General features: G+C 31.5%; 1 protein-coding gene, 1 long non-coding RNA gene and 2 pseudogenes across 2 annotated transcripts; 2 read left to right on the top strand and 2 right to left on the bottom strand.

The window, feature by feature from the left end:
* The first annotated feature begins 313 nt into the window (after nt 1–313).
* Nucleotides 314–937, top strand: LOC126551668 (uncharacterized; annotated as a pseudogene).
* A 2,547-nt stretch (nt 938–3,484) lies between these two features.
* On the bottom strand, nt 3,485–4,228 carry LOC126552082 (uncharacterized). Its single transcript, XM_050206563.1, has 4 exons — nt 4,131–4,228; nt 4,000–4,071; nt 3,861–3,918; nt 3,485–3,798 (listed from the first exon to the last, which is right to left on the bottom strand). Exons 1-4 carry the CDS (start codon nt 4,221–4,223, stop codon nt 3,656–3,658), a joined length of 366 nt encoding a protein of 121 aa, XP_050062520.1. The 5' UTR covers nt 4,224–4,228; the 3' UTR covers nt 3,485–3,655.
* A 1,160-nt stretch (nt 4,229–5,388) lies between these two features.
* LOC126552032 (uncharacterized) lies at nt 5,389–5,745 on the top strand. The gene is made up of 3 exons (XR_007605885.1): nt 5,389–5,454; nt 5,516–5,596; nt 5,656–5,745. It is a non-coding gene; the product is annotated as an uncharacterized LOC126552032 (long non-coding RNA).
* Nucleotides 5,746–13,324: 7,579 nt separating this feature from the next.
* Nucleotides 13,325–16,523, bottom strand: LOC126552679 (uncharacterized; annotated as a pseudogene).
* Nucleotides 16,524–20,125: the final 3,602 nt, after the last annotated feature.

The raw sequence follows: 20,125 nt of genomic DNA, 5'->3' as shown, positions 1-20,125 counted from the left end.
AACCTCTGCTCTCCTGGTTCAAATCCTATATAACCGATCGACGACAGTTTGTATCATTATTTAATCCACGGAATATTTAATTACTTCTGGAGTCCCACAAGGTGGACACTTGTCTCCACTTTTATTTAATATTCTAATAAATACTTTATGCGAATCTGTTGACAATAAATTGTTATTGTTTGCGGATGATGTAAAATTATTTAATTGCGTTCAATCTGACAATGATGCCATTTCACTACAAGAATCGTTGAATAAGTTAGTCCATTGGTGTAATACAGTTGGGTTAGAGCTGGCAATCTATAAATGCAAAGTTATGTCTTTCTCAAGATGCCACTCAATTATTCAATATGATTACTCTATTGATAACGTGATACTACAGCGAATAAACTAAGTTGAAGATATAGGTTTTATTATTACTCCAACGTTATCGTTTGCACCTCATATTGACTGGATAGTTGGTAAAGCATTGCGATCATTAGGGTTTATAAGGCGACATGCAGTGTCGATCATTTCGGTTAGATGTTTGTTAATATTATATACTTCTCTTGTTAGATCAATTGTAGAGTATAGGTCTGTGGTATGGTCTCCAAGGACCAAATGTGACATAATTCAAATTGAACGTGTTCAGCATCGTTTCTTAAACATGGTTTCTCGATTTATGGGTATTATCCATGAACTCCATGACTATAAACCCGTCTTGTTAGCACTTAATTTATCTACCCTGAACCAAAGAAGAAATATGAGTGATATTAAACTTTTAAAGGGTTTAGTCTCTGGTGCAATTGACTCACCAGACTTGTTATCTAGTATAGGTTTTCGCATTCCAGGTACAACCCGCTCACGTGACCCCTACTACCTTGCTCCAGTGACAAAAAATTATTTGGATGATGATCCTCTAAGGAGAGCTATGTCTCTAATTAATAGTCAAACTAGTTAAAATATTTTTCTAATTTAAAGTTTTTGTTTCCGTTATATTTAATTTTCAGGAGCCCACTATGTAATACTATGTAATACTGTATAATTTTAATTTTATTGATACTCAATGTGTTATATATATAAATATGTTATAATGTATATTCATGCATAAGTGATGTTTTGTAAAAGCTGTATGGTGTTTAATAATAATAAATAAATAAAAAAAAAAGTTTTGGAAACAAATATAGCATCACTTTTTAGTAAAGCTTATATTAAAGGAGCAAGTAAACATAATGCAATTAGTGGTTTTAAATCTTGTGGAATAGAACCGTTTGATCCAAATATATTTCAAGAACATGATTTTGCTGCATCTACCACTATTGATGTACCCTTAGTAATTGATAGTGACATTAATGTTGATCCAAGCCTTACACTTGAGACTCATCCAACTATACCTCAAACGGCTCAAACAACAGATTATGCTTCTATGTGCCAACCTGGTCCTAGTACTGCAGATGGATTAGAAATATATGATGTGATTTCAACTCCTACAACAAGTAAAAATATGCAAAATATACTTCCAGAACTGCCAAAAGCTACTAGAAAAAAACGAGAAACCTAGAGCTAAATTGCCATCAATGATATTAACATGTACTTCTGTTAAAAATTATCTTGAACAAAAATTAAAAGCCAAAAATGACCTAATAAAAGAAAAGGAAGAAAGAAAATCCAAAAGAATAGAGAAAAAAAGTCAAGTTAATAAACCAAACTGTATTAAAAAAAGGGACAGAAATCAGTTAAAAAGGAACTATTTGTTTATGAATCTTCATCTACAGATAATGAAGAACCTCAGTATATAGTGACCGACTACAAAGATTCAGCTGATGAAGAGTGCATGTATTGAAATGAACCATTTAAAAATTATGTAAAGGGTGAAACATGGATTTGCTGCATAAAGTGTAATAGGTGGGCACTTGAAATGTGTACAGGTTTAGAAGACTTGAAACAATTCAAGTGTGATTTATGTTCTTGACTTCATAGTAACTATAAGTTCCTTATTTGTTAAAAATTTTAATTTGTTATATCTGTTAAAAATATTATATTTTTACTTAAATTTTTATATAATTAATTATGTTTTATTCCTACATTAAAGAAAATGTTAATCAAGTTAGACTAGTTACTTGTTACAATATAGTAATATGTTAATATATTTTTACTTACATTTTTATATAATTAATTATGTTTTATTCTTACTGTCATAAACCTATATATGCAATTATACCGGGTTTTTATCATTTATATTATTAACATTATATTATCGCGTAGATAGTGCCGTCGGTCGTTTTACTTTTAATTAATTATTCTCGTCTTCGCGATTTATCTGCTGCTACCCCCCGGTTCCCCGACTATATTGCGCCTGGTCATTACCGCACGTCAATGACCTCAGTGTGTTCGTGGCGGTGGAATCCGTTTTCTGCTGGTCCCCGCGTCCGTCTGCCTGCGACCGTTTTATTACAGTGGCGTTACGGCGTATTTTGCCGCGAATTCAGAACTTTACTCTCGGCTAGTGAAACCGCCGATTTATATATATTAATTTGTATATTGTTATTGTATATTATTATTTCAATAGTAACGGGTCCCTGGGGGGCCACCACCGCCACCCCAGCCACCGCCACAACCACCACAATCGCCCCCCGCCACCTCCACCCACCGCTCCCCGACCCCCACCCACCACTCCCTCCGCCTCTTACCCGCCACACCACCTCCCGCCCCCCCATAGATGCTGCAACCGGTACACTCAGCCGTTATCTCGTAGTACACATTATCTTTATACCTATATTATATACTTAAACATATATCTATATACCTATATCTATACATCTATATACGTACAAAACACAAATGCATGGACCTATGTATACATGTGCATATCCCTGCAACAGCATCACCAAAGAATCTGCAAGCACATCATAAATCTTTACATGCCAATTATGCATGTAATGTGAAATCCAAACATTGTAAGATGTTTTTTCACATACATATTTTTTTTTTACTTAGATTTTTTATTCAGCATTTCCATACACTTAAAATAATGTGATTTAAAATAATCATAGATTATTGAATCAGTATGAAACAAATTTGTCATGAGAAGGTTTAGTGTCATTTCATAATGTTTAATTTAGCAGTCTTTTTTTTTTATTTCTTTATTAATAATAGAGAATTTTCAAGACATAAAAAAAACAACAACAACAACAATAATGCATTTGATACTCCAAATCAGGATTTACCTCCAATGTAAGTTTAATGTTATTTTTTTTATTATTAGTTTATTTATCATATTATTCGGTGTTTAGTGTTGATGAACTACCTACGACACCCGTTACAATAAACGAGGTAACAATAATGATGGTGAATTTCTCGAGAACGAGATCAGGAATTTGATGGTTGAAGGTTGGTTGCCACAACCTTTCAACCAAAACCGATTATTTATAAAGTAAGTTTTTATTATTATTATTATTATTTTTTTCTAACATTATAAAAAAAAAAAAAAATCTTTATAGTAGTGATGATGAAGAAATGCCAACTGACGAAGATTTGAGTGACGACGAAATGTCTGAAACGTTTTCGCCCGTTATTTCAACAGACGACGACGAAGATTTGTGATTAAAAAAATAAAAATAAAATAAAGTTATAGAATAATCAAGAGTTATATTTTTCATATATATATATGTAATACGTGTTAGGTATTAGATTCAATACAAGCTCTTAACAACATTTTCTCATCATCTGTGTATTCTTCACCCCAAATATATTTATCAAGGGCTTCAAGACATATATTATCTGAATCTTCGCCACCCCATGGATCGATATCATTTGGTTTATCTATAATAGTAAATATATGTTATGCATAATGCACGGAAAAAAACAACATTAAATGAACATACCATTGGTCTGTTGTTGATTAACACAATCATCCGATATATGTTTTACATCGTTTCTAGTCTATAACAACAACAACAAATATATAGGTATACATGACTATGGTAAGGTAAGTGCTATAATAATATATTTTGTCATACTAACTTTTTTAACAGAAATATTTTCACCTTGGCTTAATAGATTATTATAAAACATACGTCTTGGTGTATTTGATAGCTACAAATATAATAAAATGTGTTATTTTTAATATATTATGTATAAGTAATTAAACATACCATTTCATCAAACTCGCCATTCGCTAAAAAGTCGATGAAGCCTGCTGAAACGTCAGGTGTGTTTATAGTAGATACTTGGCTGGAGTATGACATTTTTAAAAACAAAATAATTTTTAACACAACTCAACAAACTACACTAACATAATGCACTAAGATTTATCATTAGTACCGATTATATTCCAGTAAAAATTAAAAAACACCAACAAGCATTTTTTTTTCTCTTGTAACACGATTCTGCTGACATATTTTGTTCTCCTCATTGCATTAGGTTATGGCACAGTATCACTGATTTAGTGTGGTTTTCGCAGTGATATCGTTCTGATGTGTTTATTAAAATAATAATTATAATTATACAAAATGTTTAAGTGCGATCAGTGTCAATGTTTTTTCTCGCGAAAAGACATTTTAGCTAGGCATTTAAAGCGCCATAATAGTAATGAACCATTTAAGTGTACTATTTGTGGAAATTTATTTACTAGAAACGATGCTCTCAAACGACACATCAAAAGTATTCACGGTGAGTAAATAAAATTTAACGTATAATGTATAATGGTAAATATCCATACGTAATAATCACGATTTACATGCGTGTAATTTCTCACAGTCGTACAATATTAGGTTTGTATGAGAAAAAAATGTATTTATTTATTTATCATTATATAATACTAATACATGCACCATTAACAATACTACATTATTGAAAATACGATTATAAATTATTTGGTTGTAGAATATACTACTATTTTGAACATTTTTGCATTCAGTTTCCCGCGTTTTTATCGTTTACTTTTATCGTCATATAATTCATAGACAGCACAGACTCAGGCATGCAACTAAACGAATCGGTTTCTGTTTCCCGCGTTTTATATCTACTTTTATTGTTATCATTAGATAACATGGACACCGGTATACGTCGTGTTAAGACATTCTGACCGTATTTAAGGAGTTTAGTATATGCAACCACATGTTCATGGTTATTAGGTCAACGTAATAGGACACTCGATCTCAGATGGTACATCACAGATAGACAATAAATTGTTATAGCGATTTCGGTGTTCAAGTTTAAAATATTATAGTATTGATCCATTTTAGGTATTAATAAACAGCCTGCAGTACCAACAGCAGCACCAGCAGCACCTTTAGTACCAACAATACCTGAAGCAATAAGTAAGAACTTTATATATATATAATATATATATATGTTAATAATTGAGTTATATATATATTTTAATGTTTTTTTCAGATGGTAATATGTTCGAGGACAGTGACGATGAATTGTGTGTTCAATTGTTGGAAGAGGTCGAAAATAGTGAATTATGTAAAAGTATGATACACTTTATAAACTATACATACCTACATAATATAACACTATTAAATGTTTTTAGCTAATGCCAAACAACAGGACATGCTTGAAATAGCCCCCAACATTTTCGTGGAAAATAATCCAGCTGAAACGTCTAACAAAAGTATTTAATTAACATTTTTATGAAACGCTTATATTATATATTATGTGTACATTTTTTAGGTAAGCGTGTACACGTTGGCACCACGGTCGGAACAAAAGAAAAAAGAAAAAAAGCGAAACTAATAGAACCAGCAACTGAAACTTCACTTTTAGAATCAAATTTGTTCAGCATTTATAATAAGAAAAATAGATTTATAAAAAAATATAATGCTTATATGATTGACTATAGTATAACATTAAAACCTGTGCCGGGAAATTTAGATATAGTTAGTTTAAACGCACTATTAGAGGATGGTTTAGAAAATATGATAACAAATATTAAAACAATTACAAATTTTACTGATGGGGACATTGTTAATATGCACGCAGACAATCCGAAGTTTTTTTCGCCAATATCCACAGGTAACATGACATCCAATATCTCAGGGCAGAAAATTTTAAATAAAATTTGTAGTATATTAACATCGGATCAGTCTGTGAATATTAACGAAACGGTATTCAGTTTTCAAGTTATTATAATGCCTAAAGGTGGTAAACCTAAACCGTCTTGGGAATACTTGAATCTTTTTACCAAAAACAAAAGATGTGTAACAGAAATTAATAATCAAGATGAATTATGTTGCCCCCGTGCTATTTTAGTTGGATTATCGTACAAGACTGCTGATATATTGGGACATAAATTAACCGATAGCCAAATAAAAGACCTACGGAATGGCAGAAATAATATACAAACACGTTTGACAAAGCAATTATGTCAAAAATTAAAAATATTTGATAACCGACCGTTTACCTACCGCGATATAGAAAATGTCGAAAAATTGTTGAACATTCAAGTAAAAGTCGTGAATGTGGATAATTTTTGTGAAATCGACTACTCGGGAAATGAAAATAGAATTAAGATTTATCTATTGAAAAATATGATCATTTTCATACTATTTATTCCATGCCTTCGTTTAAGGAACGTGTATACTACTGCGAATTATGTGATACGGGGTATAATAATAATAAAAATAAACACGTGTGTAAAAAAGGACCCGGGCTAAAGTGTAAGCTGTGTAACGAAAAATATCATATCCATGACTTCAGAAAAGAAAAAATTTTTTGTCAAGAGTGCAACCGTTACTGTGTCGATGTCGAATGTTTAAGAAAACATAGAAATGTTTGCGATAAGGAGTATAAATGCAGTGGATGTAATTTAATCGTACAAAGAAATGACCACACACACAATAGCGTTTGCGGATATGGAAAATGCCATAATTGCAAACAAAAAACATCAAATTGTGTCTACATGAATGTTTTATGCAACGAAAAATAGGAAAAGGAGGATATTGTGTGGAAGCCTGCGTTTGTAACAACAAATCATCAGAAAAACGGAAAGACTGTACGTTCACAACGAATTATATATTTTTCGATTACGAAGCCCAACAAAACAGGAACAGGAACACACATACCAATATGGTAATTGCGCACAATTTTGAAGGTACAAAATATGTGTTTTCGACAGATGACGTGGCCACGGCTAATGATAATTTTGCAAATGGGCACTAAGTAAAGATATGAAAGGAACAACATACATAGCACACAATTCAAAATCATACGATACATATTTTATAATACAATACATTTTAAAATACATGCCAACAGTCAAATACGAAATAATTCGTAACGGGACAAAAGTTATGATGCTCGAAATAAAAGAAGGGGGCTTGAACATAAAATTCATCGATAGCCTTAATTTTATACAGTCTAAACTATCTGACTTCCCAAAAACGTTTGGACTTACAGAAGCGAAAAAAGGATACTTTCCACATTTTTTTAATACTCCAGAAAATCAATGTTATATAGGACCTTTACCGAACAAATCTTATTACGGCTATAATACTATGACAACGAAACAAAGAACAGATTTTATAAATTGGCATGATGAAATGACAAATAACAATTATACATTTAATTTCAAAAAAGAGTTGGAAGAATATTGTAATTCGGACGTTGACATTCTACGAAGAGGATGTTTAGAACTCAGAAAACAATTTTTAGACGTGTGCAACATTGACCCCTTTAAATACATAACCATTGCGAGTGTATGTATGGCAATTTATCGGCAGAGTGACTTGTCAAATTCCACTATTATAGCAGTCGTTCAAAATGTGAAAAAAGAGAAATTTTCAGACGAATCAATCAAGTGGTTGAAAAGCAAAATATTAAATTGAAATAAAAATATAAAGCATGCATTAAACGGCGGAGAAGCTGTCATATGCGGTGCTAAAGTCGACGGTTATGATGTGTCGGAAAAAAAAGTATATCAGTATCATGGATGTTTCTGGCATGGCTGTCCGGATTGCTTCAACCCTAATGATACAAACCCCGTTAATAAACACTCCATGACCGATTTATACAACAACACAATTAGACGGTAACTCAATTGAAAGAAAATGGGTACCAAGTTGAAGAAATATGGAGTTGTAAATGGAGAAAGCACGCCGATTATAAACAAATGATGCAATATCCAGATGATGTGATTGAGCCACTAGATGCATTTTTCGGAGGAAGAACTAACGCTACAAAATGAATGGTTAAAAATAAAAAAATTAAATACATCGATGTATGCAGTTTATACCCGACAGTAATGTATTATGGTAATTACCCCGTAGGCCATCCTAAAAAGATTTTTAATCCATCAATTAAAAAATATTCGGAATCAAATTGGTATGGTTTTATCAAATGCAAATTATTACCACCGACCAATTTATATCATCCCGTACTTCCGATAAAATCTAAAAAATTAGTATTTACACTTTGTAATCAATGTCATCTTGATAAAATTAGACAGTGTACACACAACACTGATCAGAAGTCACTTACAGGAACTTGGACCACAGACGAAGTGCAAAAAGCTATGAGAAAGGTTATAAAATACTAAAAATTTATGAAGTGCAACATTTTGAAAAAAAATCTAATACATTGTTTAAGGAATATATAAAACGATTTTTAAAAATTAAGCTAGAAACTAGCTCTTGGAAAAATGACTATCGAACAGTTAATGATTATATTTTAGCAGTAAAAAATGCAGTGGGAATCGATTGGATGTAGAAGTAGAAATATAAAAGAAAATCCTGGATTAAGAGCACTTGCTAAAATATGCCTAAATTCGTTTTGGGGTAAGTTTGGACAAAGACCTAATCAAACAAAAACCGAGATCATATCAAAACCGGACAGATGGTATCAAGTATTGTTGGACAGTAAACTAGAAATTGAAAACATAGTGTTTTTGACGGATGATTTAGTCGAAGTTTCTTATAAACAAATTAACGAATACGTCGGAAACGAGCATAATACCAACATTACATAGCAGCGTTCACAACATCAAATGTCAGATTAAGATTGTATAACATGTTGGACAATCTCGGTGAGAAAGTAGTGTATTACGACACAGATAGCGTATTTTATATTTTCGATGATGTCGAAGTAAAGACAGGGTGCATGCTAGGTGAATGGACTGATGAATTAGGTCCAGGTGTACATATAACAGACTGGGTGTCGACTGGTCCTAAAAGCATAGCACACACAGATAACGAAAACCGGACAACAACAAAAATAAAAGGATTTACTCTTAGTTATGAAAATATTCAAAAATTAAATATGGACAGTATGAAGAAAATAATGAACGACGAAATAAAGGAGGTACAACTACAATTTCAACAAATAACCCGAAATTCTAAAACTAAGCAATTAGCAACAACATTTACATCAAAAACTTTCAAAATGGAATACGACAAACGGATGGCTATGTATTCGGAAGGTGACATAATAGAAACGTTACCATGGGGGTACTTGAACAACTAAATGTTAAAAATTATTATACTGTGTACATAATATATATATATTCTATAATTTATTGTTATTGTCATGTAAATATCTGTGTGATTTTATTTTTAATAATATTATAATACCATGTTATATAGTAAAAAATAATTCAACAATGCTAAAATATTATTATTATTATTATTGTTTATTTAATTAATAGAATACAATCTTAAACATTATAAACATACCATTTTTTAAATACTTTATACAATGTACAACTTGAACAACTAAATGTTAAAAAATGTTATACAGTGTACATAATATTATATATATATTCTATAATTTATTGTTAAGGTCATGTAAATATCTGTTTGATTTTGTTTTTATTAACATTATACCGTGTTATATAGTAAATAAAAAAAAAATCCAACAATGTTAAAATATTATTATTGTTTATTCAAATAATAGAATACAATCTTAAACATTATAAACATACCATTTTTTTATAGCAAATACTTTATACAATGTACATTGTTGAGGATTAAAATCCATATGAAAAATACAACATGGTAGTGTTTCTCCGTTCAATTGACTAAGCCGTGGACATTCTAAGTTTTCAATGTTGAAGACGGTAGCGTGCGGCATGAACTCTTCGATAATTTTTTGTTTCTGCAAACCTTTGACGTAAATTCTATCAAATGTTAATGATTGAAATATTTTCTGTACTTCTCCATACTCAATATCACCGTATTCCAATGATAAACCGTGTTGCAACCGTTCAAGCCAACTGTTTACGCTTCAACTTTTTGCGTCTTGTTTTAAAGATGTATGTTTAAATATAAAGTGTTGATGGGTCCATGTTTCAGTGTCTGCTATAGACATTTCTTTAATAAAATACTTGTTGTTGACTCCGAGAATGCAATGAATGTCCAAAATAGCCAAAGACATATTGTTAAGCTGATTCACCGTATGGAATATTGAAAAATAATTTCGTGGTACCAAGCACATTCACTTCTGAACACCGACTGAAATTATTTTTTAATTTCATTCTTATTTATCCATGAATTATGAGAATTGTTAAACCCTATCCATTTAACATATATCTGATTCCCCTTCTTTCGTATAATTTTTTCGATTAAATAATCATTAGGAAAATTTGTTTTAGATATTTCTTCGGTGTAAAAACAACCGGCTTTTGGTTCATCATGATAATCGTGTAACTGATAAGTGGGTGGTTCTGTTTTGTTTATTTTTACTATTGTGAATATTTCTGTTGACCAATTAGGTAAAAATCCTTTTGTAAAAACTCCTTTCTGAGTGCTTATTCGAACTTTATCTCCAACATGAAATTTTACTTTCCTATTAACGATTGTGTGTTGTTTCAAAGTCACTAGTGCAGGATTTTCTTCCGCCTGGACTGGTGTCATCCCGATCGTTCTATGTTTTGAATTGTTGTAATTATCTATCAGGATGGGTAAAATAGATAACCATTTATGTGAACCCTGAGCAGTAAACTCTTTATACATGTTTGTTTTTAAAGTTCGGTTAAACCTTTCTACAAAACAAGCTTTCGTCGTTGAATATGTGCTATACTTTTTTATATTATGCTTTGTCATTAACATGTCAAATTTCAAATTGTAAAATTCTTTTCCATTATCTACCTGCAGCAGTTTAGGCGATCTACTTATAAGTATTTTTGACATGGCACCGGTCACTTCACAAGCCGTTTTTGTTTTTAATGGAATAGCCCAGGCGAATTTCGTGAAGCAGTCAATCACACAGAGAATATACTTGTATCCATTGTTTTTCTTTGAAAGTGGTATCATCTCGACCAAGTCTGCCTGCCATAAATCGTTTTTTCCGTACACATTTACTGTTCGTCTAGTATAATTTTCCTAGCCGGTCTGTGAAGTTCGATTGCTATATCACGTTTAGACATTAGGTATTTTCTTTGTTATACCGGATTCATAGAGTTCTTCAAAAATAGATAATATTTCGTTTGAAACTCCGGTGTTTCCCGCAGATTGAGAGGCTAAAAGAAGTCTTAATCTATCAACCAACTCATTCGGATCATTCCAATATACTAAATTATGCGTTTGTAATTGCACACCGGTCCCCGAGGAAAATAGCTTACAAATAATTTGTTTATACTTTGCACCACCTTGCTTAATTTTTGTACCGTCCAGCGTTAAATGTGCCGATGTTTAAATAAGTATTGATTTATATGTATTTAAATCACTATCAGTATATTGCATTGGATATCTAGAAAACAATAACTCAACAAGCCCAGGTGTTAGCTGATAAGATGAATCATTGATAATTATTTCATTGTTTTTAAATTTTACTAAAAAACTTAGTTTTATAACTAGTGGGTAAGTTACTGCCAATTGATTATATTTTTTACGATTGTTTCAAAAACAATTTTATTGAGTGTAGCCGGATCGGTCGACGTACCTCTGGGTCGACGGTGAGGGTTTGGCCTACACTTACATTAAAGAAAATGTTAGTCAAGTTAGACAAGTTGAGTTGTTATAATATAGCATACCATATTGTTAATATGTTATTTTAATGTATTATAACTATTAAAAAATATTTAATTAGTTTTATAGAATTGTATTCGCAGCAGAACCAATATAGTAGTCAACTTGCCCCATAGAAATGTCATTTTGCTCCAGCCATGGGGCAAGATTACGAAATTGACACATCTACAAAAGTTATTTTTAAAACAAAAAATACTAACTATTACGATACCAAAAAATTACCATTTACTCTTAGTATTCTAAAGATTATTTGTGTGAAAAATCTCGAAAATCTAATAAACTAGTTGGAGTAGAATAATTGTTGAAACCTTAAAAAAGGTAAAAAAAAAAAAAAAAAAAAGGTGCGGCCCCACTGGGAGCGATTCTGCGATTCTGCGTTTCGAGCGTTCCTGCGATTTTACACGCGCGATGTCCACTAGCGATTTTGATGGGGACACTTGAGCGATTTTACATGCGTTTCTAAATTTTTATCTGGCGCATGTTCGTTTTATTTTTCATTTGCTCATTCGATCGTCGACCAAGATGACGTCCCGAAAAATGTTGCTGGCTGAAAGTGCTGCTTTAATTGATGTCAAAGTAAATTTGGTTAAGAACCGTTTATGGGTCCATGAAATAAATAAGCATAGACTCTCTGAAGGGGAATTTCATACGCTATTTAGTAAATTAAAAAATCATCCAATCAAGTTTTTCGAGTACTGTCGCATGAGTGAACCGACATTTTATATTATTTTGGAAGCTATAAGAAGCGAAATCGAAAAACAAGATACCAACTTCCGAAAAGCAATACCTGTAGAAGAAAGGTTATTTCTTACATTGAGGTAAGTTGTTAAAATAAATATAATTAAATGAATAATATTATACTGAGTGTGGAGTGTCTCAAATATATTTGACAACTTTTGTTTAATTCGCTGTTTTTTCACTAAAAAAAAAAAAAAATGAATAAATACTATAATACTTTCTGTACTACAAAAATAATATGTGTTCATAAAATTTTTTTCTTGGTATAAAGTCTAAATAATTTGTTCTTTTGAGTAGAACTTTAATTGTTATTTTTAAAATGTATAATGTTAAATCACAGTATTATAGTATCTATTTATTATTAAAAAAAATAATTTAAGTTAATTTGGCTTAAAATAGATTTCCAAAATATATTTCAAACATCTATTTACCCATGGTTTACCTATAGTAAATTAGTACCTAAATTTTACTTTAAAGTCGTATTCATATCTGCCTACTTGCAACATCATACTTATTTAATTAATATCAAAATAAAATGAACAAGATAAGCGTTCAACGAAAATATTTATTGACATAATATAATTAAAAAAAAAACTTAAAATTGTTTTCCTTACCATAAGAATATTACTAAGTACTATAACTGGTTATTTCTGATTTGAATCGTATACATTATCACCTTCTTGATATTTCTCCCATTGTGAGTTTTCGTACTGCTGGTCTAGTTCTGGAGGATGCCATGGTTGCCAATGAGTGTTTTCTTCAGTAGAAAGTGACGATTGCGTTGATGCTTCAGGTGTAGTTAATATATGAGTGGAAACTGTAGGTTTAACTGCCGTAATTGCGTTGTATAAAACTTCTTGCAATTGAATTTTTGTTCTTTTTTTTGTGCTCTTGGTAGAGATTTTAAATCCGGTAGTAGGCTTTTTAAGAACATTAAGTCTTCATCGTATTTATCTTCATTTTCCAATAATTTAATTTTTTGTCTCTAAGTCTAACAATTCTTGTCTAAAATTTTTCATCGCTGCCTTACGGTTTTTTGTATGTGGTATGGTTGGATTTGTTATGACGTTATTATCTGGTCGAATACTTGCACCAACACCCGAAACTGTTTCTCCACCACTATTTTCATCGACGTCAAATTGAGAAAAATTGTCAGTGGCGTCAATTGTTTCTACTTCGACAGAATCATTTTCGTAAGTCGTACTCATTGCTGAATTGAATGTTAAATTTGTAGCTCTAGGGCGACTTTGCATCGTGTCTTTCAAATAGCTTAAACATGTAAATAGTGGCCAAGTGGAAGACGTAACGTCGTCAGCACCATCACCCGAACGTCCGGGAGGATTTTTCTTAAGTTCTACTCGATATAATCCCTCATATTTTTCCATTTATTTTTTAATAAATCAACTGAAATGTATTCATATAAATAGCATAAATTACAGAATATTATATTTTATAGTAAGAATTATTTTTACTAATATACTACAATAATTAGGTATTACATATTACCTAAATTATTTAATAAGATTTCGACCAACTATGAACTAATTTTTATTTTAAATAATTATGTATAAAATTATTATATAACTATACATAAATTATGTAAGCAGCAGTATAATACGGCTTTATATTTTTTGTTCTTATTTAAATATATTATTATTATTATAGATATTTATCAACTGGGTGCAGCTTTAGAAGCTTGGCTTTTACTTTTCGTATGGGTAAAACAAGTGTTGCAAGAATTGTGATAGAAACGTGTAATGCAATTTGGAATATATTATCTAAAGTTTATATACCCGTACCCACTAATGAAATGTGGAAAACAAATGCAAAAGATTTTTATAATAAATGGAACTTTCTCAATTGTCTTGGAAGTATTGATGGAAAACATGTACGAATCGATCAACCTGAACATTCCGGCTCAATGTACTATAATTATAAACATTTTTTTTCTATAAATTTATTTGCAATTTCTGATGCCAACTACAAATTTATATTAATCGATATTGGCGCATATGGTAGAGAGAGTGATGGTGGAGTTTTGAAAAATTTAGTATTTTTTAATAAATTACAAAAAAAAGAACTTTCTATACCAGATGATATAGAACTGCCCAATACTAAAATTATAGCACCATACACATTTATAGGAGACGAAGCGTTCCCACTTTTAACTAATATACTAAGGCCGTACCCCGGAAAGCAACTTGTAAATGATGAAAAAAAAAAGATATTCAACTATAGGCTTTCACGAGCCAGGCGCACTGTTGAAAATGCATTTGGGATTTTATCTTCAAAATGGAGAATATTAAATAAGGCAATAGAAACTAATGTTGAAAATGCCATTGTTATAACAAAAGCCATATGTGTATTGCACAATATAGTTTTGACATATGATCAGCAGAGCAGCCAAGTTGATAACTTGGAAGGAAATACGTCAGGATTTTGTGATATAAGAGGAAGACAAAATAATAGATTTAGTAGGACAGCAAGAGATTCCAGAGAAATTTTTACCGAATATTTCAGTAGTGAGGCTGGATCAATTCCATGGCAATTAGACTGCATATAAATTAGATTATTTACTTAATCTTTATGTATAATATTATAAGTATTATTAAGATTTTTATTATTTTTAACCCTACTTTTTATATTAATATTGAAGTTATATTATATTAATTCTAATTTCTAAAATACGAATAAACTAGAGAAAAATACTGACGTTTTCATGTTAGTTTTAAACTATTTATTTTAAATGTTAAAATATTATTTTCATTGATATTAAAAACAATGATGTGTAATTTGTATTCGTATCTAATCGATCTATTTTATGATAATTTACTGTTACAAAATTATGAACAAATAAATCAGCATAACAAAAAAAAAAAAAAAAATGAAACACAAAGATAAGATGTATAACATATTATTATTATTTTGTACAAAATATCTAGACATAAAACAAAATATACATGGTATAAATTATATTAGACTACAAAAAAAAAAAAAAAAACACGAACGCCCACTGTCGTGGTCATCAGTATTTTACTATTTTGTTATCCCTCAGCGAGACTTATAAAAAATAAGTCTATAAATAGTTTAAGTAATACTATTACTAGATAGTATTTCGCTACTATTACTATTTCTATTTACTACGCTAGTACGATATTACAAATGCGATAAGATAACAAAATAAACACAAATATAATATGTTGACTGCAGTGTGTAAAAAATAATTCTTTTTAAATTATAGGTATTCTATTGATTCTTGTTAGTAATAATAATTAATAATACGTCGTTATTTAAAATGTTTTATTATGCATTTACAAATGTGTGAATGTATAATAAGTAGATACCTAAGTAATCATACTCTAATAATAAATCAAATCAAAAGTATTTAAAGTATTTAGCAACTGAAGAATCGTTCAGATCGTCGGTTTTTTTCATTCGAAATTTCACACAGCTACAATTTTAGTCTAGATTCTTGAGTAACAATAACTTTTATAAAATTGAATTGTGACAATATTTCTGTGGGCAAGACGGTGCAAAAATAGCTATTGTACCTACAGTCTATAAGTATAGGACCGATCAAATCATATCGTTTGTCTGGTGTCGCCACGGAATATATTAAATTTAATAGATATTTAATTTTCTTTTAAATATTTTATTGGACTTTTAGTGGATAACTACTATTTTAATTAACATACTTTCAACAATTAAATCTTTTGAGATATTGGACCAACATCTTTGGATAGTAGTCCTATTTCCGTGGCCTTTGTGTTTCGGATACCAGATAGGTTCCTGGAGAAACACAGCGGATGCAATTTGTTCTGCTAGAACCGTCACTGATGACATCTTGATCGCGATTAATCGCAGAATATCAAACTATTTTGATATAAAGCGTTTCTCGCGCGTTTCGCTCGAAACGCAAAACGCATAATGCGCTAGATGGGGCCATTATTATCTAATTTTCATAGTTTTGATAAAATCGCTAAAACGCTTAAAACGCTATCGCAAACGCAAAAACGCAAATCGCTCCTAGTGGGGCCGCAGCTTAAGGTAGTCAACTTGCCCCGCTCTCCCCTATTTCAAGTTGAATGTTAAGAGGACGTCGTACCAAAACGTGTTCGTGTGCAACGCTCCAGAGATGGCACTATTCGCAGTTCCGGCAGCGGCAGCGGCTTTTAGATCCACCCATTTCCCCGTGTTTATTACGCGCAGCCAAGACTGCGCCGGGAGCGTGTTGTTATTATCATGATAAATCATGGTTATTAAATTATCGACTCTCGTAACGCGTAGATCACGTAAAAGTCGATTTTGTATTTACGTATTATGCCATTATCTGTATAATAATGTACAGCTATATTGGCTTAAACTTGCATAATAGTTTTTATTTATAATTATTACACTCATAGAAATGAATATAAGAGTAGATTAAACCGAGAAAATCGGTTCTATAATAATTATGTTATATTATATCGACATAATATATATTGTAGTCAATACTTAGGTAATAGGTAAATAGTACAAACTTCACTGATTGATATATCCTGAAAGTACCTAACTGTGCATACATAATTATTATTATTTGGTATAATACAAAAACAAATATTGGGTACAGGTAATAGTTCATTGATTATTTAAATAATATTTTTTCACGGATTTAGCCGTGTAGCTATTTGTTTCTCTGATGTCGGATATCATTAGTCTTTGTCCAAATGCTGGGTCAACTAGTTTTGAAACTAAACTTTCTGAATAAAACCTAAAAAAATATAAAAGTGTGTGTTAGGTAGGTACTATACTATCTGTACTTATAAAGTTATAAACATGTATAACTTTTTAATGATTTAGAGTATATAGTTAGTATTAGTTACTACTTTACTATTTAGTACCAAATCGGTACTAATAAAAATTTAAACATTAATGTAACTACGTTAGGTAGGTACTCACGTTTATAATTTGTGGACCATATGAGTTGTCCAAAAATCATAGTCATAATTTATTTCCCGAATTAAAATCCACTGTGGAGTATAAATTATAAAAAACAAAACTTTCTTTCAGATATAAGCATTTGTCGTTGAATTTGGTAAAAATAATTATGTTTTTTTTTTTTTTAATTAAATTACCGTTTTCGATTGTACAATAGTTTAACTAAAAATAAAAATACTCAAGTTAAATTGAATTCATTTGTTAATTTATAATTATTATACTTTTTCTGTCTCAACAGCTTCTACTCCATTATAAGTATCTTTTGATGCGTAAGATGCTTTTATTTCTATAACTTTTGTTCATCAATAATTCCATTTGACATATGGTTTTAAAAAAATAAATTTAATTTTGGTGATCTATTCCCGGTTCGTACCTCGCACGACACGCACGTCTTTTTTTTTTTCTCTCTATAATAATGCGTTATCGTTTTCGTTCTTCGCAACCGATTTTGTAAAAATTAATTCGCAAAAATTGCTATCGTCGAACCGAATCCAAACTAAATAAAGTCAAACCTGTAAGTACGCCGATACTCGTGCTTTTCAAAAATTAAGTTGTAACGTAATTAATAAGTGAGTTAATTAAGTCGTCGCGCAATCGTTGTCGTCGCGTTATCGCTGCCTCGAACAGCGCCACTCGACCTTTGCTCTCAATCACTATGACGAAAAATCAGAATACTTCTAATGCTTCACTGAACAAAGCAGGTATAAATAATTCTAGTCAAACCAATACCACTATACAGGTAGCTCGCCCTAGCAAATCGACTAACAATAACGACTCGGCATTTGATTTCGACTCCTCAAATAATGGCTGGACAACAAAGACCAACAAAAGGAATCTGTCAACTTCCTCCAACCTGAGCTCTCCGGGTCTCTCTCCAAATTCAAATGTGAATAAGAATAAAAAAAAGTTATTCGTTACTACAAATCGCTTCAGCGTATTAACACCTAACGTTAGTGATAACGCTCCCCCTGATAACTCCACAGAAGAAAACCCAAATATCATTATAGACCAAATCAAACCACCCCCACCAATTTTCGTGAAAGGAATAATAAATTTCTCAGACCTATGCACATCTTTAATAGAACTAATTGGGGTAGATAACTTTTTCTGCAAGTCCTCATCAGAATGCCTAAAAATTCAAACTGCTAATCCAGTATCTTACAGAACTCTGATTCACTTCTTAAAGACCGAGGAAGCCCAATTTCATACATATCAATTAAAGGAAGACAAACCTACTCGAGTCATTATACGGAATTTACACCCGTCCACATCCACAGATGAGATTAAAAGCGAACTTGAGCTGCGCCTATTTGAGGTGAGGAAGGTCACCAACGTCCTTCACAAGACAACCAAATCCCCACTACCCCTATTCTTTATTGACCTCGAACCAACCGACTACTCGAATGATATCTTCAAACTTTCCTCCTTACTGCACACGAAAGTCAAAGTCGAAGAACCCTACAAAGCCAAAATAATAAGTCAATGTCTTAATTGCCAAGAATACGGCCACACAAGAACTTACTGTGGATATCCTGCCCGCTGTGTTCGTTGCAGTGCCAATCATCCTTCCTCAGAATGCATCAAACCTCGTGACACACCCGCCAAATGTGTATTATGCTCAGGGGACCATCCGGCCAATTATCGTGGATGCACCGTCTATAAGGAACTACAACATCGAAAATCAACTAATACAAAAAGTAAATTTTTACATGATACTATAAAGTCTAATTCTAATAATTTGAATGTAAAATCAAGCCACCCATTACCTCCATCGACTAATAAAAATGTACCCAACTCTTCATATACATACGCTCAGGCCACTTCCAATCAATCGTTCCAATCACCACCTCCACCCTCTCCAGATATAACCAAAGTCCTTACATCCTTCATTGACGAGCTTAAATCTCTTGTCAACCCTCTAATCTCACTCCTAACACAAGTAATTTCATCCCTTCTAAATCAAAAGAAATGAATCACAGTCCTTACACAAATCAATCTCTGTCAATCATATTATTTAACGCTAACGGTCTAAAAAATCATGTTAACGAATTACAAAGTGTGCTATACGATAAACGCATTGACATTGCCTTAATCACGGAAACCCATTTTACCAAGTACTCTTACATTTCTATTCCGGGTTATATATTACTTAAATCTAACCACCCAGATGGTACAGCTCATGGTGGTGTAGCTATACTTATAAAATCTAAACTAAAATTCCACCCACTTACTAATTTCTCTCAGGATTATATTCAATCTTGTGCCATCTCAATTACATTAAATAATATACCTTTTGCTATCGCTGCTATCTACAGTCCTCCTAGACACAATTTATCCAATGCAGATCTAACCAACTACTTTAACATTATGCCCACAAATTTTATAATAGGCGGTGACTACAACTCCAAACACCAGAGCTGGGGATGCCGTGTAACCAATCCTCGCGGCAACCTACTCTATAACCTGGT

This window comes from Aphis gossypii, chromosome X (assembly GCF_020184175.1).
Source record: "Aphis gossypii isolate Hap1 chromosome X, ASM2018417v2, whole genome shotgun sequence".
Classification (NCBI taxonomy): Eukaryota; Metazoa; Arthropoda; class Insecta; order Hemiptera; family Aphididae; genus Aphis; species Aphis gossypii.
Note: the sequence above shows the minus strand (reverse complement) of the source record. Positions and strands in the feature narration are given on the sequence as shown.

What these genes read in the sequence shown, in the direction of transcription:
- LOC126552082 (XM_050206563.1), bottom strand. Translation starts at nt 4,223, where the DNA reads ATGTCATACTCCAGCCAAGTATCTACTATAAACACACCTGACGTTTCA. An exon ending in ATGGCGAGTTTGATGAAATG is followed by an intron (nt 4,072 to 4,130) that starts GTATGTTTAATT and finishes TTATATTTGTAG; the next exon opens with CTATCAAATACACCAAGACG. An exon ending in TAATCAACAACAGACCAATG is followed by an intron (nt 3,799 to 3,860) that starts GTATGTTCATTT and finishes TTACTATTATAG; the next exon opens with ATAAACCAAATGATATCGAT.